General features: G+C 41.0%; 2 protein-coding genes across 13 annotated transcripts in view; both read right to left on the bottom strand.

Moving 5' to 3' along the window:
* Positions 1 to 215: 215 nt before the first annotated feature.
* Positions 216 to 20,589, bottom strand: abi2 (abl interactor 2). 12 transcript variants are annotated; one of them, XM_022760073.1, is made up of 11 exons: positions 20,455 to 20,589; positions 16,155 to 16,322; positions 15,353 to 15,529; positions 14,123 to 14,140; positions 13,729 to 13,832; positions 9,662 to 9,808; positions 8,214 to 8,338; positions 5,177 to 5,341; positions 3,933 to 4,019; positions 2,745 to 2,930; positions 216 to 2,635 (listed from the first exon to the last, which is right to left on the bottom strand). In XM_022760073.1, exons 1-11 carry the CDS (start codon positions 20,569 to 20,571, stop codon positions 2,460 to 2,462), a joined length of 1,470 nt encoding a protein of 489 aa, XP_022615794.1. In that variant the 5' UTR covers positions 20,572 to 20,589; the 3' UTR covers positions 216 to 2,459. The 12 variants fall into 12 exon arrangements, with proteins under 12 accessions (XP_022615794.1, XP_022615812.1, XP_022615803.1 ...); XM_022760091.1 differs by having other exon boundaries at positions 3,933 to 4,016; XM_022760082.1 differs by having other exon boundaries at positions 8,214 to 8,335.
* An 887-nt stretch (positions 20,590 to 21,476) lies between these two features.
* The window catches only part of LOC111233161 (cytochrome P450 20A1), a 10,952-nt gene continuing 9,500 nt past the window's right edge, over positions 21,477 to 22,928 (bottom strand). The window contains exons 11-13 of the mRNA XM_022760921.1: positions 22,565 to 22,629; positions 22,342 to 22,431; positions 21,477 to 22,063 (exon numbers count right to left, since the gene is read on the bottom strand). Coding sequence (XP_022616642.1) covers positions 21,913 to 22,063; positions 22,342 to 22,431; positions 22,565 to 22,629 — 306 coding nt within the window. The 3' untranslated portion in view covers positions 21,477 to 21,912. The remainder of the gene's footprint in view (positions 22,064 to 22,341; positions 22,432 to 22,564; positions 22,630 to 22,928) is intronic.

The raw sequence follows: 22,928 nt of genomic DNA, 5'->3' as shown, positions 1-22,928 counted from the left end.
TTAAATACATAAAAACAAGAACCAAGACATAACTACACCATAAATCTTAATAATTTTATTGTCTTTGTTCTCATGATATTACAAATATGATACTTCTGCAATTCAACTTTAACTGTGCAACACAATGGCATTATGGACTGTTAAACTTGACATCCAGAGGGACGTCTGTGACTCCAGGGGCTGTGAATCCTGCAGAACAAGGGCCTTGTTTGGGATTTTTTTTTTTTTTTTTTTTTTTTTGTCAGTGTCATCCTATGAGTGTTATAAAACAAGAGTCAAGCTTTGCAATTCATCTTTAGTGTTAACATTTATCATCATTCATTCATCTCCCTCCCGCCTGTCGGGTTTCTTTGTCCGCAGGATTCACTAGCAGCTTACAAACAGGATTTTTCACCATTGATGCAATGAATCAAGGGGGGGGGGGGGGGGAGAGAGAGAGAGAGAGAGAGAGAGAGAGAGAGAGCCGGGTCCCTCCCCTCCATCCTCCCCCACAGGTCAGAGAGCGACTCCTCGGACGCGGGCTTGAAGTAAAGTTGTACAGTCTCTTTGGATGAGGCTGGTGGTACCTGGTCAGAGCTGCAGGGCTGCTTGTCTTTTAAAGAATGGGTGATCTCACCACGTAGGTTTTTGGGACACCAGTACAGATAAGAACAATGGCATGCAAGACTCACATACAGACCCACTTGTTATTATTTCTTTTTTTCTTTTTCTTTTTTAATAGAAAATAAAGATTCTGACATAAGTACAAGCACTGAGCCCTCGCAAACACCAGACAGCCAAGCGTATTGGAAACGGTACGGAGGACGAACGATGCCTAAACTGACGCCGTTAAGAAGTATCGGGGGCTTGCGACGGTTAAAACCATTTCAACACAACAGCTGGCTTCTTTTCATATTCATAAGTCCTGTTTTGAGGACATAATACATCTCACATTTATATTATTTCTTCTTCTACACCTTTTTACTACAAATGTATGTGCTTTTGATTTAAAATAACTTGGGAAAATTTGATGAAAAAGAAAAGAAAAGATAGATTTGTAGTTCAAGGACAGTCCACCCCACTCTGGCCAATTTATTGCAAATGAAGTGATAACCTCTGAACAGCAACACACACTTCAATATGGCACAAGCATCTTAGAAATGACCTAAATGCATCGTTGTCGCTGTGGGTGAATATCAAAAACCAAACCACACCATATCTAAAAATATTAAGACAGTAATCATCAGTAGAGCAGAAAAGAAAGGTTTTTTTTTTTTCCTCGTTGAAACATGCAGTCTGCCGCTCTGCAAGCAAAACTCAATTCTGGACCCCTTGGTAAAATGCCAAAAATAATCGTAAAAAGAAAGACATAAATAAAAATCTTCATCTCGAATGTATAAGAACACCGCAAACGATTAGTGCGCCAGCTGAGCTAATATATTTCTTCTATTATTCATGACAGGAGCTGCAGGAGTAAGACTTCAAAATCCAGGTCATTGTGCAAATAAGGATCTCTCGCTTCCCTCTCTCATTTGAGGGCTGAAGGACGATGAATGCACACTGGCCAGCAAAGTGAAGCATGTAGTGACTAAACTCGCCCCTTCAAGTTAAACCTCGGACTTGCCTGGCGCAAAACATTTCAGATAATTAAATAAACTTTGAAAAAGAAAAAAAAAAAATCTGGATTTAAAGCACTCTGGGGACTTTCTGTTTGCTCTCAGACGTCTTTTCTGACCCACTTTTATCTAGCTTAGTGTGTGTGTCACCTTAAGACATTTGATGTGCTTATCTTAGTAAATGTCAGCTTTGGCACACTCCCTGCTGAGGTACCCAACTAAAAGTTTTTGTCAAGTACAGAAACTACTATTTTTTTCCCACTGAGGATATTGTTGTTGCATTACACTTAATATACAGAGAGGTGTATTTTTCTCTAAAATGTCTCTGGAGTGTTACAGAGAAAATCTACACATGAAGACATTCTCCTCCAGCCCTTTCTCCAAGGCTGCGATGTGGAAATCCCGACTAAATTGCTCTCAGCAGCCTCATCTACCTGCTCACCATTTATCCCACTACAAAATCCAAATAAATATGGTTTAAAACAAGGGCAAAAAAAATCAATGTAGTGGCCTTATGTAACACAAAAACCTCAAAATACAATAACTGTCACCGTCCAGTCCTCCTCAGTCAAATAAAGAAACAAAGAAAGAAATATTACAGGGAAGGATATATCTAGAGTAGTGGTTGTTTTACAATGGCGACTATGTCAAGAGAATGACTGGGCGTCAGTTTGTCACATTGCAAATTCTTTAAAAACTGCTTCCTTTTCCCCCTGCCTCTTTTCTCTCCTCGCCCGGAGGTGATCATACTCTGTCTGATCAAAGTCTTTGACCTTAAACTCTTGGCTCCCCTCCCTCCCCCTTCCCCATCAAACGCTTCTCCCGCTCCTCTTCCTCTTCCGCTCAGAGGGGGGGGGGGATTGTTCAGTCGGCGTAGTGCATGATGGACTCGACATAGTTGCCTGGGAACAGGCCCGTGGTCCCGTTCATCACGCCCTCGAACCAGCCGTCATCGTTCTTCTTTATCACATAGATGATGGCGCCCTCCTGGAACGAAAGCTCGTCTTCTTTGTCGCGAGTGTAGTCGTAGATGGCCACCACTGAAGAAGAAGAGGAGGAGACCATTAATAAAACAAGCAAACATTACTGTAATCAGTATTTTAACATGGTGTTTTCTTTTGAAAAACTGCCTCATCAGTGACGGCACACCTTTCTCTAGGTAGGTGCGTGGTGCCCAGGGTGGGTCCTCCTCAGCGTAGGGGTCACTGTACTCCACCACTGCAGACTCCTCTTCATCCTCATCATCCTCATAGTCCTCCGGTGGTGGAGGAGGAGGTGTAGGCTCCTCAAACACCGGCTCGTCTGCAGGTGGAGGTGGGGGCGGCACGTCTGAGACTGAAAGTAGTTTTGACACAGGAAGAAAAAGGAAACCAATCAGAGGACAGAACAGGAGCACAGAGATGACAGGGACACAGACTGATGGACATTCCCATGCATTTGAGAAAAGAACAGAAACAGCCCATGCTGGACGACGTTTACACACTCACACACGCATTTTTATTATTACAGAAACACCTATAACCACAGCACTTTATTTATGCTGAACACTAAGAACAGAACGATGTGACATGAGAGGAACAAAAGGTGCACACACAGATTCAACGTGCATTTATATAACTTCAGGAGGGAGCTTGATGTTGAAAGAAATCAAATAAATTAGGCAGAAACATCATCATGCTCATTATTCACATCATGCTTTACATGTTTTCTCACTCTTTTCTTGTTAACGAGCGGTCAACCACCAACATTTGCTGCCAAAGGGACCTAGAATTGTGTGAGTGTCCAAAGCCTGATTATCTTTAATGTGTACACACATCATGTAATTTATTTTGGCTCAATGCCACATACATCGTCCTACTGCACCAAATACACATTAAAGCACCAAATGTGGATTAATCCACCACTGAAAGTAGTTCCCTGTTCTCCCATTTGAGCTAAAAACTAGTGCCTCGTTGTTTTTGAACATTATTTACCCTTTAAAAAAAATGAAACTATGAATCTATGAGTCTTTTTAACATCAATTAAGATCAATAGGGACACTCATCCGTCTCCGTCTTTATTATATTTAACTGTTTTGCAGTCATAAAGTTACCGAACAGATTATGACATTCGTTCTATGCTGCCCTGTGACAAACAACTGGAGAAAAAATAAACCAATCATAATATAATGTGTCCAGAGGTAACATCGCTGATCCCTGTCCAAGCAGGTGTTGGTGGTCGATCCCTTGTTTTCTCCAATAAGAAGAACAGGCTGCACTACTGACACTAACTGTTTGGGAGGGGACTTAAATCACATGGTGGTCATGCAGAGGGAGCGAGGAGCTAAAAGCCACTTACTAGTCTCCTGAACTCGGGCCACAAAGCCCATCAGAGGCAGCTGAGGGGTGATCTGCATGGAGGGGGGAGGGGGCGCAAGCGGGCCTGCTATCACCGAACAAAGTAAACACACAGAGACGGAGGAGGATGGGGCCAGAGAGAGGGAGGTGTGTCGCAGTAAGACAGACACAGGAACAGCAAAGACATGAGAAAATGAAGTTAGAATAAAGAAGAGAAGCACAGAGGGGAGTTAAAGAACAGGAATAAGAACTGCAGAGAATAAACGCAACAGTTACAGAATGAAGACAATGACTTCAGCAAAGCTCAGACCTGAGAAATCCATTATCATTCACTTTTCTTTTCTACTTTTCTTTCTTTTTATAGACCAAATGATTATTCAATTATAGTAGTTGAAATAGGTGTTAGTTGCAGCCTTAAATGACTCTTAATAACATACCACAGACATAATATTAATATAAACGGGTATTTCAGTTTTAATACACATTTATATAAGAGAAATAAACTAAAAGCTTGGCACTTAGACAACTCAAGAGACAAATGGAGGATGAAAAGCCTGCAAAGAGCTGTGAAGACAGAGAGCTGGTACAGAGGTGAAGTCTAGTCAAGGCAGTTATTCTGATGGGAAATGACAGACCACAAAACCAGACTCATCTTTTCATAAAAGATGCAGATACGAGACGGCAGAGTCAGTATCCCTGTGAAATGTAAAGGTTCAGAGAGAAGCTGGACTTCTTCTGACTCAGAGACAGCTCATTTAAATTACTGATGTTAAACAGACGATGAGGTTTGAAACAGAAGAGAAAAGAACATTTATTTTCAGGTAAGAATTTCCCAGTTTCGACGAGGATTATGTGATTATTTCAACTGTAGTTTGTTTGACAGGAAATTAAATCATTAAAATTAGGTTGTCATCTTTTTAATTGAGACACAAACAATGTTAACGAAAAAAAAAAACGCAGAAATGTGACCAACTTTTTTGAGTTGTCCAGTGTTTGATTTCAGCCCAGACAACAGGTATAGCTACCTATTTATTTTTTTGCAGACACCTCCTTTAGCTCCCAGCAGAATAAAATCTAATTACAAGAATTCTTGTTTCATCACTTTCTTTATAGTAAATTACAGTCCATCTAATAGAAAAACGTCCTTATGGGTAAATGAACAGTATCTTAAGATTATTTAGGGGGTGTGGCTCTGTATGACCCACAAAACCATGGATATAAATGTGTAAATAGCTGCATCTGTACCTTGGTTCTGGGCGAAGTGTGGTCCACCGTTGAGCTGGTTCTGGTTGTGGGCCATGTTGGGCTGCCCGGTGACAGACGAGGGTCGGCGGTACGGCAGGGAGCCTCCCACCTGCGGGTTTTGGGGCTGCTGCACAGGGCGGTTCATGCTGTAGAACTGAGGAGCACCTGAGATGAGACAACACCAGGGGGCAGCAAAGAGTCATTCAACAAGGGTGTCCTGAACTTTAAAAAGGTAAAATGAACTGAGCCTTGAGGAAGTTCTTTCTGTTTTGTGTTTACATTCAATTCCATGATTTACTTTTATTTTAAAAAGGATGATATATGGCTCTTAGAAAAAGAATCCTAATCCTTGGTAATCATTGTAAATAAAAGATTAGTTTCAAGCTAATTGTTATGCAATTTGTCAACAACAATTTATGAAACATATTTTTGTAACTTGGTTAAAATCTTATTGAACTTCATGTACATTACTCTCCAGCTGCTTTACCGTTTATCGTTGTACTGTGATATTATTAGCCTTGCAAAGCTCTCTATGAAATCAAGTCTGACTGAATCTCCCTGACAGGTGATGCTTCATTATATTTTATGGCTGTGAATCAAAGTGTGAAGGGAAATGAAGTCTCTTCAAGCCTGAAGTTACAATTTTAATTTTACAAACCAGCTCTACAAACAGAATCCACTACATAATTACCACATTTCTGTAATTATGTAAATGCAACCATTTCTATTTCTGTAACTATTCATTATTTCTATAACTATTCTCGACCAGATGTACCGTTAATAAAATGTGATAAGTCCGGGCCTGGGCCAAATATTAATGATTCCTTACAGAATTCCTCACAGGTTAATTACCCAAACATGGTCGGGCAAAAACATTTTCCCAATTTCAATAATTCATAAATATTAACATTTGGCTAATGGTGCTAATTTTCTACACTGAACAGCAGCACTGCACATGAACTGATAACTACAATAACCAGCAGCCACAGAATTTACACACAAAGAAAAAGGCCAAATAAATACACATGAAATGAGGAATTCACTGTGAAAGCATTTCACCACAGAGCTCATGCATTATAGATCAGAACATCATCATCATCATCATCATCATCACACATCAACACAGACACAGGCAGCTGATGAGATGCTGTGAATGACGAATGAAGAGCGGAGAATCCTGCAGCAGTGGGAAAATGCAAAGTCTGAAGCGGGGTGGCAGAGGAGCTGCACATCAACCAGACTTCTGGCTGTTTGTTATCCAGACTTTTGATTTTCCACAGTTTTGATAAATATTCTGAAGTGAAGCACTCTACAATGACCTTTAAAGTTGAATTTCTTTTTCAGCACTCAGCCGTTTGTAGAAAGAAGCAGAATAGGTGACTGAATGAGACTGAGGATTTTGTAAGATTGCAATGAATGGAGAGCTTTCCTTTGGAACCACATTAACTTGTTTACTTACATTTTCTGGGGCCAATATTGTATTTTCAAATCATTTCTGATAAAATGTGCAGCTCTCAGGAGGAGGACGTGTTAATATGAAGCACAGAACACTGTGGTTTGTGTCTGAAAGCTCAATCTACATCTTAAACAGTTATTAAAACCTCCAAATTTAAAGATGATGCACTGACAGCTGATTCAGTGTCACGATTAAGTGCTAGTAATTGCTTTCAGCTGGCCAGATCAACTCATGTAAAGGAGTAACAGGTCTGAATAAATTACTCTAAATAGAGAGTTGAACCCAAATTTTCATTTCCTTTATACTTAAACTAGGTCAAAAACTCCACGGGGCACCTTTAAAAGATTTCTAAATGACTGAATCTGAATAAATATGAACATAAACTTGTCAGGAATTCTCAGTTTTAATGATTAGTCGATAGCAGAGAATGAATTATTAAAAATTTGTGATTATAATTTGCATAAAATCGGCAACTCTGCAACTGTTTTTTAATCGATTAATTGTTTCAGTCATTTATCAAACAAAACTCCCCGTCATTCTCTGGTTCCAGCTTTGAAAGGAGAACATTCTGCCTCATATTTATTTTAAATCATCAGGACAGCTTTGGCTCTTGGACTGTTGACCAATCAAGTCATCTGAAGACATCAACTTGGCTCCGATTATTCACTAATTTCTGACATGTCATGGACCAAATTGTTGAGAATGTAAATCATTAGTTGCAACTCTTAAGGAATTTTAGATGTTTGACATATTTTGTTGTATTTCAGACATAAATCAGGCACTAAATAATAATTATCTGCCTTGATTTTGTTTATTACAACTACTACATCAGACTTCCCGCTTCACTTGAAGCTGAGCACATCTGTCAAAAGATGTTGTCTGTCAAACCTCTGGCTTGATGCAGATGTTTCCTTAGATGCAACTAGGATGAGCCTGAAACATTTCAGATAATATGATAGCTGTCAGACAGCACCACTGAACATCCTGGGTGATGACATGCCAGTGGATGAACACATCTGGGTCTCCAAGCGGGAGGATGCATGTCAGGGGAGGCGGGATGGAGGGTGTGCAGAGGAGTGGGTGAGCTTGTCCCACTGGGTCACACTCACCTTGTGCGGGGTTGCCGTAAGTAGCGGGGCCTGTGCCAGTGGGGGCCGCAGAGGCCGGGAGCTGGGGAGGGGGTGGGGGTACAGGCGGGATCTCTACAGGGGGATTGAGGGCCTGTGGGGGGCTGTCTAGGGCAGAGGTGGGTGGGCCAGGGGTAGTGGCAGAGGTGGCGGTGTTGGAGGGAGGTTTAGCTGGGTTGGATGGGGCAGGGGCTGAACCTGAGAGGTGGACGATGGGGGGGTTTGAATAAGAAAGGAGAGAAAAGACAGGTGAAGGAGGTCAAGACAAGATAAGAGCGAGAAGGGAGGAAAGGAGCAGCAGATCCACGGTTCCACACATTCTCGTTAAGACTTAGAAACAATTAATTGCAGAATGTGAGCATGTAGAGCTCCTGGATACTGAACAAAGATTAGTGGAGTTAGTTGGTGTCAGGCACTCATTTATCCTGCAGAGGAAAGAGGAAGCAGGCGTTACCTGGGAAGGCGGTGGGCGGGGCTGGGGTCGGCACAGCGATGGGAACGCCCACGCTGCCGCTGCCACTGTTCTCTCGGCTGCTGCTGCGACTGCTGCTGGGGTGGCTGCCTCCGCTGCTCCCACTGCTGGTGGTAGGGCGGCAAACACGTCAGACCACAGACACTCAGACACACACTGTCACGCCGTCGCACATTCAGACCTCTGGTAGAAGGTGCACCTCTGGCCTAACTCTTCTTTACATCAAAATATTAGGGCCTAAATTTGAGTTTAGTTTCCTTTTTTCGCAAAATGTTTGCACCTGAAGTACAAAGCCATTTTTTTCAGGGAGTACAGAACCCCAGGAACTAAACTAGGAACTTAAAAGTCCCATTCAGGCTGAGGTAGACTTGAAGATGTCTTGTATCCCAGCTACAACACTATGACAGACACACAACCAGCGTAGAACGGAGTTCAGCCTTAGTTCAAGTCTTATCTTGTTTCCTGGCTTCTCAATATCTCAGATTAATAATGTGGTACCCTCATGAGCACTGATGTATTAGCATGAGCTGTTATGCCTTTGAAATGACTATGTCACAGTGATAAAAAAAAAAAGAAGAAAAAAAGCTAGAAGCCTCACCAAGGACACATGACACAGGTGACGCAGTAGCGACACAAGACAAAGACAAAAGGTACGACACGCTGTAAAAGCAGGAAGCGTGGAGACACATGGGGCAGACTCTGTTAGACAGAAGAGAGCGCATGGCTGAGAGATGAAGACAATGAGCTGTGCATGGAGCAGTGCAGATAAAGATTCGTGCTGAGAGGAGAGTCAGGGAAAGTTAACTTGTCTGTTTCCGGAGCAGAAATATTAAAAACATTTGGCCAACAGATGGGGCGCAGTGACGAAACTTTCCATGTTGTCGTCTCCCCCCCTCGCTCCAAAACCCCAATGCTTTCACTTCTCTCACAGCAGACAGGGGGATCTACGGATACCTCTCCGTGTCTGGGATGAAAGAGTCTTGTCTTGGAAGATGAGTTGACACTGGGTTGACAGGACTGTGGGGGCGACGCTGCCTATTTAATGACTGAATCACCATAGGAACCATAGTGTCTAGCCGTTCTAAATACGGCTCTGGATCTCTACCTCGCCCTCATTTCTTTGTCCTTATCTGAGCAGTTAGGAGCATACAGGTGAGGGGTTTCCAAATAAAGTGTCAACCTGGGCTTTCCCTAGGAGCTGAAACTGTTAAAGAAAAAATAGGAAGTTGAGGTGGAATAAAAAAGGGAGAAGGGAGTAAAAGTGATTACACTTTCCACAATGAGTCATTTCAGAGAAGAAGAAGAGGGGGAAAGTTCAGAAGCTGGCTCGCATTTTCAAGTGTAGGAGAGGAGAAGAGGGGGGGTTAGAGGAAAAAGGGGGCTTGTTTAAGAAGTGTAGAGAGGCATGCTGGGAAGGGGGAGGGGGGTACCTGTACGTGCGGTTCCTCTGATTAACGGATGCAGTGCGTGCAGGGCTCTGCTGGGGGTGCGCCATGTTGCGCGTCGGGCTCGAGACGTAGTCGTTAGGGACAACGGGTGGACGCACCGGCTCAAGCGTCCTATAGGGGGAGTGGCGCCTGCGAGAGGGTCAGGAGGACAAGAGTCGAGGGGGTGGGGGTGAGGGGGATCCACAGAGAAGTGTAGGGGAGGGGGGAAGAGGAGGAGGAGGAGGAGAGCAAGAAACAAACAAGTGCAAACTTAAAAAATGGGGTATGACAGGTGGTGAACATCTGGGTTGGCTGGGTTCCACAGGTGTCGTCGGGCAGAGACGAAGTCAGGACGAAAACGCCATCGCTGCTGTCGACTAAAAACCATACTTCCATGAGACGTGCACTGTAGGCTTGGCCTATAATATCTATATGAAAGAAATGTCTATTATCTAATACACTCAGGACCAGGAGTACAGTAACACACTCATATCTATTTATTACTTGAAACTGCAGCCTGACAGACACCTGGATATTGTATTGAGCCATTTCTGTTCTGCAACAGTGATTTCTCTTTACTTTACAGGTAAAACGCTTTTAGTTTTCTGTGTTAACTACAAGAATCTTTACTGTACGTTACTCACTAAATTTCCATCATCAAGCACATTTTATGCCAACTTCAACGAGAGTACAATGGATGGATTAAAGCAGCTTTCTGAATGTCCTGAATGAAAAGTATTTTCCAGATATAACTTAACTTGCTTTAAGAAAATCTTAAGGAAAAGGCTTTAAGTTGCTGCTTGAATTATTCACACGAATATTTTGACCAGTAACTTACATCAGCTGGTCCCTAACGGTTAGATAAATATAAACAGGTTGCATCCTGAAATGGCACATGGTACAGTCTGAGTTTGGCTGGTAAAGCAGAGGCTTTAAAAACCAGGATCTCATCCCTGAATTGAACTGGCTAATTTAGCACTAAGAGAGTAACTTAGCCACCAATTTACAAGCATGTTAATTTGATATTTTGTTGAATTCTTCTGTCCCTGACAAAGAGACAATATAGGCTTGAAATACTGAACTTTTCCCTGGAGGGAGGAGATAACAGTGAGCCTCTTGCCGAGCACAAATCAAAGTGACAGTTTTCTGGCTGAGATAAATATGTGTGTTCTGCACTAAAAACAACAAGACAACGAGAGCTATGCTCAAGTGATCCTGAAATGATACAAAAGAGTTTTCAAGGGGCCTAAGGGCTTCAGATTGACTGAATTACAATTACAAGACTGAATTCCTGTGAAAGATGTTCTGAACTAAAAAACTACTAACTCATTAAATAAAAACACAGAAAGTGATTTTTAACCCAACAGCAGCGCTTTGCTCATGACGTCCTCGGTTTTTAAAATGGGGGAAAAGAAAAACATAACAGATTTATTAATCTGGGCCTGAAAAGATATACTGGCATGTAAATTTCCCAGCTGACACAGAGGGGTGACCCATCTCTGAGCACTGTTGCTATGGCAAAAACGTTGCTATGAGGAATATGGGGCAGCCAGGAGTGGGCGGGCTGGGTCACAAACACACAACTGAAAGTAAATTTGAAAAAACAAACTCAGAGGAAGTTGAACAACAGAAGAGAAACGATAAATTCAATAAGATGTCGGCCCGTAGCCACAGGCTGCGGCAGGAGGTGCATCATGGAGGGTTGGAGCTGCGGTTGATCGGCATGCGTCTTGAAGGGACAGAGACACACACACACACACACACACACACTGACGCACACCTCTGAAGGTCAATATGAAGGGGTGGACACAATCACTCACAAATTCAGAGACAAGACACTTCTGGAGGTTATGGAGAGACAAACACGGACACACACACACACACACACACACACAGAAACACAAACAGCACTTGACGCCCAGGAAGATCCCAAGGGTGACAAGAACACAACATTCATGCGCTGCACTAGCAGAGTCCCTGTGGGATAAGAGATACCTTCAACAGTCAGACACACAACAGGAAAAACAACATATACGAACAACATTTACAGTCTGTCCTATAAACTTGAACCTTAATGTTAACACAGAGTGACAGACACACAATCCGGGTGAGAAATAACTACACACTATTGGTCAGATGTTGGTCATTTGTCTCTAACCACTAGTGTGGACACTCAAGAGGTTATCCGATTAGAGGCCAAACAATACTGGATTACTGCAGCAAATACAGTGATATATGAATATATATGAAGTTAAAAAAAAGAGGTGATCCATTCAATTTTCAAGAGCTGTGACAAAGACATGTAGTCAATCGGATATATGTTTAGTAACAGTGTAACAGTGTAATGTGTAACAGTAACAGCAAATATAAATGTGAATTTTAAACAGTAAACCTGACTGCAACATAAATACAGTAAAAATATATTAATGTTAAATTGGAAAAATGAATCAAAAACAAGATTCTCTGATTCTTGTTTCTCAAATTTCCTGGATCTCTCGTGTCTGGCTGATATCCTTTCTGCTGCTCTGATACTGAGCTGGCATATGGGATTGGTGCAGCTACAAAAACTTGGTTTAAATACATAACATCACATCATGACCCACAACATTAAACCAGGAAACCGGTTAAAAAATGCATTCGTTTTTACAGCTTTAAGGCCTCTTAACCAGCAGTTCTCTTTGCTCTTAAAGTGAACTCAAAACTTAACATCATCCGACTGACAGCTATTGATAATTTCCCACCCTGATCTGTACTGCCATCAAGACCAGTTGAGTTTCTGACTGTGACCTTTGTGACAATGCTCCTCCTGTGTCCTGGCATTAGACAAATGCCAATAAAAGGTTGAAGACGGGGAGATCTGAGAGCTCACCACCTGCACCACATTCTGCTCAAATACCGGCTCAGTCACAACAGAAGGAACTTTCCAGACTCAATTACATGCCTCTTTTAAATCTTAATCACACTGCATGCTCAAGTATTACAGTTTGGTGCTTCATGCATCCTTTAGTTTGTCAATGCTCTAACATTAGCCCAGGGCAGAATGGTGGCTGCATCCTCACTGCAGGAAGGACTTTGCTTGTTGTCATCGTATCTGTGTTGGTTTCCTCTGAGTGATATAATTTCCTCCCACAGTCTGAACACATGCAAGTCAGGTGGAAACTCAAGAGCTGACCACTCATATAAATCTATCAACAGCTACTTTCACAGTGGACTCAAATGTGCTATAAAATCTGTTCCTTCCAGTTTCACAATTCAGCAAATTCATTGGCATGTGCATTAAAATACCACCAGTGCATTTCCATAAAGTGCCCAAGCTTTTGCATCCTGCAGTGTCATAAGCAATCATAGAAGAACAATAGAGGAAAAGTTAATGGGAGCAAACTCTGAAACAATTCGTAGCATGTTCTTCATCTAAAGACGACGAGCAAAGACACCTACATGTTCCTGTGTCTTGAAATCTTTCTCCCAATAAAGATTTGTTTTAAGTGGCAAACCTTTCCCACCCGTTCACCCAGAAGAGGAACAACCATGTATGGATAATGAGTGAATTAATTACCGCTGTTACATGTTTTCAAGTCATGTTGGAGTTAGTGCTGCAATCAGTTCAAAAAAAGTCTTTAATTATGTTTTAAGAGGTATGTGAAGCATGTTAGCGCTAGAGAACATAATAGAGGCAAATTTCAGTGTAACGTTTGATGTAAAAATATCTCCTGATTAAAGAGAGAAGGAGAGAAAGGGACAATGGAACAAATTAGTTGGAGTAGCTTTAAAAAAAAGAAAGGGTGAGACTCCCAACCCTGTTTCTCCAGCATAGATGAAAAACCAAAACAAAGATTACCACTGTGATGAGAACTGGCACTGAGATGCATTTTAAACCACCCCAAGGACACTCATTAAACACGAAGGTAAAGGTTGCTGATGAAACTTGGGAGCAACCAGGCCCATCTGAAGGGCCCGGCATCTGGTTTCTTCCCCAAAGCCACAAACACACATTCAGCCTCTGACGGACACGACTCCGCCTCCTTACGTCCATCTGAACACGCATCAAGGCGCAGGCACAGCAAACATACCCAAGGGTCCCTTTGCCTGTCATGGGCGGGCTGGGGGGCTTCTGTGTGGGGGGGTTGGTGCGAGGGAGTCCGCCTCCTCCGGCCTTCATGTTCTGAGCGCTGGCCTGTGGCGGGGAGGACATGGGTGAGGATTAGTTGTTGGTGAACTGCAGTAAAAAAATAAAACCTTCACAACAGTCTTTCTTTAAAGGAATAGTTCATATTTTTATATTTTTATTCCAAAAGTGTCAAGCTATTCCTTTCACAGCCAAAAGACTCAAAGTAAGTCTTAAAATGTTTTGAAAAAAATCAAAGAAAAGAAAAGTTCTGCTCTCACAGCAATCCAAAACAACAGCTCATTCAGAAAACACAAAACTACTTCCCTCGTTTGAGGCTTTTACTTTGAAAGCCTTACCTTAAACCTTTGCAACCACTACGGTTGATTATAAAGGTAAATTAGGCAAGCAGGAAGAGAGAAAGAGAAGAAATCAGTGTTAGTGCGTGAAGGAGGAGAGAAAAACAACAATTATTCATGCATGTGATACATAGAGCCAAGCTGGAGAGATTCAAGCAACAATGGCTCAGTGTTGAAACTGGGGGAATTTGTTCTTTGAGACCTTTGTAAGGTTGAAGCTTGGCCGTTGATTTGCTCTGAAACAAGCTTGTCTTTGTTCACAAAGTCATTGGGAAACTAGCTTTCCAAAATCAGCCACTTCCACCTTTTTGATTAAATAAAATCATGATTGGACAGGAACCTGTTCGCAGTAGCAGGTGACACATTTACAAAATCAGACAAGATATTCAACTGAATTCATGCGCTGGGTGACATTAGTTTCTCACACTGGTGAAAAGCCTGAGTCATTGATTTTTTCTTACATTACTTGTCACTGAAACCCAGTCGTGATTGTTTGACCTCTAAAAGCCCTTTCTGTTAGATTGTCTGCAGTGGATAGGCCTCATTAATCCCACCACAACAAACAGTCCTGTTTCTGAATGACACATTTCTCCCTGAACTGACTCCAGACTGTATTTAAGGTCTTATTAAAATGTTAAATCACATCATTCCTCCAGTAGCAGTGATTCTCAAGCTTTTTGCATGAAGTACTTGGGTCCCCTTGTCGCAGGGAGCATTGTGAGTATTTCAGTCAGGGATTTTTGCTTCTCATATTATTTATTGAAAACATTTTCAAGGCCCAAAGACATAAGTATACACAGAACTTCACATAAAATAAACCAAAAATAGAGAAGTAGAAAAATAAATGTAATTCTTTGTAGAATAAATTTGTTTTGTATCTTTTCTTATCCCATACACCCTCTCAATTTATTCATTTAAATAATTTTAGAGGCCTGAATAAACTAATAAATAATAATGAACCAACTTTTGTGTAGTAAAATTTTGTTTTTACCATTTCCTACGCCCTTAAATCATTTCAAACACTAAGAATAAACTGGCTTGTAGTTAAATGTTTCCTATTTACTAGTAATTTTCCTATCCACTCTGGTGCACACATCTGTTCCACTTTAAATATCATCACTAAAAACCAAGAGCACTTAATTAAGAGCTTTCTGTTGGACTGGCAACAGCGACTCTTCCACACAATTAAGTATAATTGGTAAATTAAGGGGAAAAGAAGAAAATGACCACCTTCACTCCGTGGCCCATGTCATCTAACAGGCTGTAGTCGATGGGCTTGCGGATGTAGCGCACAGGCCGCTCGGGATTGGCTGGGGCGATGATCTTGTGTGTGCGGGATGTATTCTTGTTGGTGGTGAGGATGCCAATCTCCCGCCGTGCTACCTTCTCTTTGTGGATGTCCACCGTCTGAGGAGGAGAAGGAAAAGACACATTTTCTTTAATTTCATGTTGCCATTGTATTCCCAAAATCTTAAGAGCCTGTCTTGTCTTGATTATAAAGGCTAGTTGATTCAGATGGCGAAAGAATTAACATTTAAGGCCTTTGCAGCATCTCGTGCCATCAAATCCTCATTCAACATTTTCATCAAAAGACTGAGACTAAATCAAAATCAGGAGCAAAAATTAACACCAACATGCTGCAGGAAAAAGTTAATTCAACACTTTTTTAATAAACAGTGTGAAGATCCAACAGACTATGTCCCATTTGCCTGCACTGCAGATATACTGAATTATACATGCATACACGATGTTCACCTTCTCTATTAAGGCATAAAGTTTTACAAGGCCATCAGTTCTGTCTCATTTTGACAGTCAACTTATTCACCAGTCATTAGGGGGTTAAAGTTCAGTGAGGATAACGGTGCATGGATAAAAGTCTGTGAAGTATATTTTTTAGGATAACATTTGAATGGCTAAATACAGTCTTTGGCAAAAGTATAGTTTTAAACAACTATACTTTTTGGTTTTTTTTTTAAAGAAATGTGGTGTAATAATTATTCCCGGCATTCATTTCTGTGAGTCAGGTTCTGACCTGTGAGATGTGGTTGATGGAGGACTCCATGCGGCGGAGCTGCGAGGCCTGGATGTCCAGCATCTGCAGGACATTGTTGGCCAGCGTGTTGATCAGGTAGGCTACACTGGCCAGAGACTGGGTGGTGTAGTTCTTGGTCTCCTCCAGCGCCCTCTGCTTATCTGGAGACTGAATGAGAGAAATGAGTAGAGAGAAGAGTGATATCCGACTCTTAAATAGATTTGGATTTTATAGTGTGAAGATGAAGCCGTTAAGTATGGACTGTGAAAATTCTGGATTTTGCTCAAAAAGATCTTGAAAATACAGATAAAACCTGGAACCTTACACCACAAAGTCATCCTGACATCAGAGTCTGCACATTTTCATTTTGTATTTCTCACTATTTTAAAACATGAAGTTCTGATGGAATCAAAAAAAGTTGACTTCCATTTCTCTCTGTTTATGCTGCAAAGTGCACACCAGAGGTATCATCACAGTGCATCAAAAAGTCCAAACATAATAAATTTACTATCAGCTTAGACTGAGAAAAAGAATCCTCACAACTGGCAAGCTGTAGGTGGGAACAGTCCGACATTTTTCTTTGACTTAAACGATTAATCAAATATCAAAATTGTTGCAGATAATTTTTCTATTATTCAGCTGATTGTTGCAGCTCTAATCAGTGTGTGATGTGATGCAGCTGTGACACATGAAAATCACAACTTGACGTAAGGAAATGAAGAGGAGACATAAAACTCTTATTATGTGTTAAAATGTTGACACCAACAGTGATAATGGCAAACGTGATAGTTTTCAACAGTCAGCTAAATAATACAACAGTGTCTGATTTGGTTGGTTTCACGAAAAGCTGTCACTCAGCTCAAGTGTGTGTGTATCGGTCCCAGGGCTGAAAATAATTATTTTCATAATCGCTTCATCGGTTATTTGTTCTGTTTACGAAACGTGAGAAAACAAATGCCTACTATAATTTTCCCTGAGTACAAGGTGACATCATTAATTTTCTTTTTTTTAATCTGACCATCAGTCCAGATGCCAAAGACATTCAGTTTACTATTGAATATGACAACAGTAAATCTTCCCATCAGGAGCTGACACCAGAGAATTTTTTTGCTTTCCTGATTGAAAAATGGCTGAAAAGACTAATTGACTGACTGACTATTCTTTGCAGCAGAAATATTTTTGACAGGGTGTTAAAAGAAGTTATCAGATGCTAGATGTAAATAACACACTGGGTGCCTTCTTTGATTTATAAAACCTAAACCAATAACTATAATTCTCACAGCACAGAACAGAAAAGGAACAATCCCAGAGGAAATACTGTTGTGCATCCAAAAAATAAAAAAACTGAATTCGGCAGCAACATGATGGGAAACTGCTGCTTCAAGGTTTCAAGGTAAGGAATGAACATTTTTGTGAGAAACACTTAATGGCCATGAAGTGAGTAGCAGGTAATACAGCTGCAGCCAGTGTAAAAGGAGTCTGATGAGGCAGCTGGTTGGGCCGTGGGCACAGCGTGGGCACATTCACAGGCACATCAAAGGGCAGATGGATCAGCTAATGTTACTGCTGGGAGACTCTGCTCCTCACTGACACTGCCTGACAATGCAGGGTTGAGTTTTGACAGACTATGGCAACTATTTTGATCATCAATTTATAGTCACATTCATTTTTAAGGCAAAAATGCCACAAAATTGCTTGTTCCTGCCTCTAAAATGTGAGAGCTTGCAGCTTTTATTTGTCTAATGTGACAGGAAACTGAATTTCTTTGGATGTTAGACTGCTGTCAGACAATTTGAGGAATGTGAAGATTTCACATTGGGTTATTAAAAGAGCAAACAATTGATGGATCTTCTCAAATATGAGGATTTGCTGATCTGTGGGTTTATACTGGTGGTCAGACAAAACAAGCCTTATTTGGGCGTCTCCTTGGGAAACTGAATTGAATTTTTCACCATTTCCTCACGTCTTAATTTATTAATGTGGAGAATAATACGCAGAGTAATTAATAATGAAAATAACATTAGTTGCAACCTGACAACAAAACCATTAATCAGCCAGCATGCACCTCCTTCTGTGTGCACAGCAAAGCAGCAGATTGATTACTAGATGGAAAGTAAACACACACCAGGACACAGCAGCATTTGGATCGTGATTGGTTATTGACTGATTGGTTTCGTTTGATTCTTGCAATTTAAATCTATAGCTGTGCTGCAAAGCCAAGGTAGCCCAAAACAAATCCATTCCCCCCATAGATTTCTCTGTTTCCATTTCTGTCACAAAGATATAACCTGTCGATTGTTTGTACAACTCAGTCTGTTTCATTATGTTTTACCATAAAGATGTGAGTGGAATCAGAATAAATCCTGATCTGATATTTAATCCAAACTGATACAAGATAATATGAAACTGAAAAAGACTGAACATAATGAGAAGCATTGCAATATAGCTAACAAACAGGGGTGTCCCCTCCAGTTGAAACAGCAGCATCCTCAGTATACATGTCTATTCCCTTTTATGTGAAACAAACTGTGCTTGTGATGCAAGAAAAATTTCTGAGGAATTGCAAAGTGCAATGTAATCTAACAAACAGCATCATTTAAAGGAGTGTGAAGGGTGCAGCATTTCCCAAGAATGAGGACAAACAGGTTACGTGGCAAAAGTCAGGAGTGTATCTGTAGCTGATACCTGCGGGCAGAAAGGAGGTATTTTTGATTGACCTATATTTGTTTGTGTTTCTAGGAAACACCAATGGATATAGACATCTGCTTATGAGCTATATTTCACTTAATTTAGTTTTTCTTAAAAACTCAAACTGTAGCAAGTAATGCTTATGATTAGTACCAAATTGCACAGGCCTTTTTTGGAAATATCATAATAATTAACAGCTAAATTCCAGCTAATTTTTAGGAAATTATTAGTAAAGTTTCTAGGAAATTGGTTGAACAATATGGGACCCATCAGATTTCTTAAAAATGTTACTGTATAGTTCAACATATCATCATATAAAAACTCCTTGAATATACACTTATGAGAATAATTTCCAAATCACAAATCTAAGGATAGAATGTGTTGTCAAAGTAGTATAAGAAAATATGAAGAAGTTCAACAAGTGTCCATCCCTACATGACTAACAGAGAGAGGCATGGCAGGGCAAAGCTGTGAATTGGAACTAAGATGCAGAGATGAAGTATCCCTCTAAATATCCCCCTGATGAATACTTCTGTCTGACTAATCTATTAGTGGTAATGCCCGTCTGACAGCAGCTGGGTAAACCTTGCAGGGTGAAAAGAAAACAGGGCAGCTTGCCAGACACCAAGCTGCCAACATCCAAGGGCTGCGGCCACTGCCTCCTCCTTCACAGGGCAACCTGTCAGACTTGATCAGTCCTGTTCATCAAGGATGTCAGATTTTAGTATCACACCTTGTCAAAACCTCTCCTTGTTAACACTGTAGCCCCAAATTTTCTCACCTATCAAGGCAGGCCTGTAAAGGCTGGGATGAGAGGAGGCTCAGGTAACCAAGACTGCTGAAACAGTGAGATCACACCTGCAGCATTTCACATAAAAGGGTCTGAATGGGACTGATCAGTTGCTCTCATACACACATAAGCCAAAGAGCTATGCAAATCAGCAGCAATTTTTGACTATGCTGACACAGAAACACAACCTGAAGCTCAGAGTATGAATGGAAATAAGTAATCATAGCTAAAAAGCATCTCACTTAAGCATTTCAATGGGTTAAAGACATGATTTTCAGTGTATGTGTGGCTGCAGCATTAAGAGTCCAACATCATAAATCAGTGGTTTATCTTCTGTCAACCAAAGCTCATCGGAGATTAATCTGGCTTGGTATCGCGTCCTACATCTCCTGCCGGTGCCTGATCAGCTGGCTGCTGTAGCGGGAGTGATTGATCCCGCAAAGAGCAGAGAAATTGATTTTCACGGTCCCTGTTTGGCTATTTAGACCATGGGTGATGCCGAGCAGCTGGCTAGCAAGCAACCTGGCCAACGCGGTAGCCCACCATGGATGTACAAGTCACACACACCGTTATGTCGATGAGAATATGCACCCAAAACAATGCTGATACCTTTTTACATGAATACAGCATGGGGAGTGGCAGATTATGCGTTAGTTATATGAAAAAATGTCCTGACAGGGGGTTGTTTTTGCTTTAGCCGAGGCTAGCTAACCACATCGGCAGCGTTAGCAACAGCTAGCCCAGCATCAGTTCGCCCTGCCGTGGTGTCGCCAGCAAAAAAATAACCACACCGTCTTTTCCTCCACAAATGTGACAGCCTACCTGGACATAGTTGCTCTCGCAGTACTCCGCGACTCTTTCCAAATTAGTGAAACTGTCTAGTAGTGCGCTTCGTCCTGCTGGAATCTCCTCTTCCAGAAGCATTTGTAGCTCCGCCATTTTCACATCTTTAGCGGAGCGGTGTGTGAATGTGTGTGGGGGGGAGTGCTCACTGGCGCCGCCGCGGCCGTGTGCGGTACTGCAGGGGTTCTCCCAGCAGCTGGTGGAGAGCAGGGGTTCCCAAAATTAATAATGTTTAGAACAGAAACGCATTAACGCAGATTCCCAACTGGTAAAATGCTTCTGAGGTTATGTGGTTTGCATAATCCTCCAGAGATTATTTGTAAGAGATTTACTGTAGTCATATTTTTTGTCAAATTTTATTTCCAGTTCTGATCAAGTGATCCCTCTTTTATTCAGTTACAGAGCAGCAAGCAAAACTAGATTATTTAAATAATCTAATTATTTATTGCTTAAAAACGACTGAAAGGATTAATCTATTATCAGAATTCTTGCTCATTAATTTTCTGTCAATCAAATCAATTGATTAATTGCTTGGGTGTCTTGAGAGATAATGACGCTTCTATGAGGTTAATCCAGCCATGGCAGCTGTGATATTTAAATCAGAGCTGCAATGATTGGTCAATTAATTGATAAATCAATCAACAGAAAATTGTTCAGGTACAATTTTGATGATCAATTAATTGTTGAAGTCACTCTCCAAGCAAATCCTGCTATTCAAATGTGAGACTTTGATGGTTTCCCTCATCTGACATTATACTAGATTAAATATTTATTTATAAAAGAAAATTATAATGAAAATATAGATTACTTTCAGGCCTAATTCAATTCAGTTAAATATTTATGTGTGAAGGCTGGAAACATATATTTATAACACATGAGATTCTCCATGTTTTGCAAACACAATTTAACACTGAATTCTTTTGGGTACACTGTGATGCAGTGATACACAATATAAAATGAAAACAATGACACAAACACACAAAATCTTCAAACATATTTAATTATATGCAAGACGTCTTTACAAAAAGGAATGAAATGTCCAAACGCCATGTGGCCTGTTTTAAAAGACAAAGCAGCCCCATGTCTTTAGAAATACTGACTCAAGGCAGCCGTTGTAGGAATTATACAAAAACTTCTGGTGGCACAAGTTGTTTTTCTCTACGTCGTAGAGAATTAAGGTTCTGAGTTTGCCTTAATAGATGGAGTCTTTCAACAAGTGCAAATAGAAACCTGTGGACACACAAGGTAATAATGTGCTGTAGGCTTCAGCTGAAATAGCACCAGGAAGACAATGTGAGGGATATAGTGCTGGTGTAACAAACAAATTGACTGTACTTTACAAAAATCCAAAAAATGATGTTTCTCTAACAGACTGGATTCTCAACATTCGACAGATGTCTATCGGTCAGACTCTTCAGTGGTTTTTAAAGACTCGTCCTAGCTTCTTCTGCTGACAGTGATCCAGGTCTCATCCTTAGGCGTGGACACCAGCTCAGATCTGACCTCCATGACTTGTCCTTTTAACTTGTGGAGCTTCAGCTGCCGCACCAACGTGCTGAGCAGGACAGTAGCTACAGTGTAGGCGAACCTGTCAGACCAGATACAATGGATTGTGAAGGTTTCAGTGAAGCATGCAGGATATCCAATCACAGAGAGATAGTCCTGACCACTTAATGTAACATTTTCTCCCAAAAGATCAACTTCTTTTTACAACTCCAATAAAAGCATGAAATGTCTATTGACTATCACCATACTTTTGGAGCTAAATGACCACACTGTGGGTCCAAAAAAACGCTCTCATCATTTGCTCAGCCTCCAGTTAGAGAAATAACAACACATGGACTGGTTGTTCCTGTCAGTCTTTACCTGAGCTCTGGGCACGTTTGATTCCCCGAGAAGCCGAGGAGACAGAAACTCTTCCTGGCTGATTCCTCCTCAAATCGATCTGGGTCAAACCTGAGAGATGTCACAGTAATCACCATATCAGGCAGTAGACAAATCAATATTTCAAGCATGAGAAAAAAAAAACAAAAACAGGATGTAGTGCTTTTATATTTTAACTATAAACATTCGCCCATGTGAGGCCAACCTGTACGGGGTGCTCCAGGTGTCAGAGTCTTGCAGGACCACTCCCAAAGCGTAGATCACCAAGGTCTGAAATATGACAACAATTCCTTAGCCTTTTATAACACAGTATATACACTTTCCTAATATTATTGATTTGTTTTATATATACATATATATATATATATATATATATATATATATATAAACGTATATCTCCCTTTGTGGTTTCTTTATTACCTGCTAATTATTGTTTCTTCTCTAAAATAAACCTGATGAAAACTCAACCGTCTGATTGTCTGGCTGTAATAATGTGACAAAGAGCTGAGGAGAAATATACAGACGGAGAGCTGGAAACCAGATACCTCTTTGGGGATGACGTGTTGATC

Source organism: Seriola dumerili, unplaced genomic scaffold (genome assembly GCF_002260705.1).
Source record: "Seriola dumerili isolate Sdu_G_001 unplaced genomic scaffold, Sdu_1.0 BDQW01000018.1, whole genome shotgun sequence".
Taxonomy (NCBI): Eukaryota; Metazoa; Chordata; class Actinopteri; order Carangiformes; family Carangidae; genus Seriola; species Seriola dumerili.
This window is presented reverse-complemented; position numbering and strand designations above follow the sequence as displayed.

Coding starts and splice junctions, on each gene's coding strand:
- abi2 (XM_022760073.1), bottom strand. CDS start 20,571: ATGGCGGAGCTACAAATGCTTCTGGAAGAGGAGATTCCAGCAGGACGA. Junction 4,020..5,176: donor ACACTTCGCCCAGAACCAAG/GTACAGATGCAG, acceptor GTTCGGTGATAG/CAGGCCCGCTTGCGCCCCCT. Junction 2,931..3,932: donor GGCCCGAGTTCAGGAGACTA/GTAAGTGGCTTT, acceptor AACTACTTTCAG/TCTCAGACGTGCCGCCCCCA.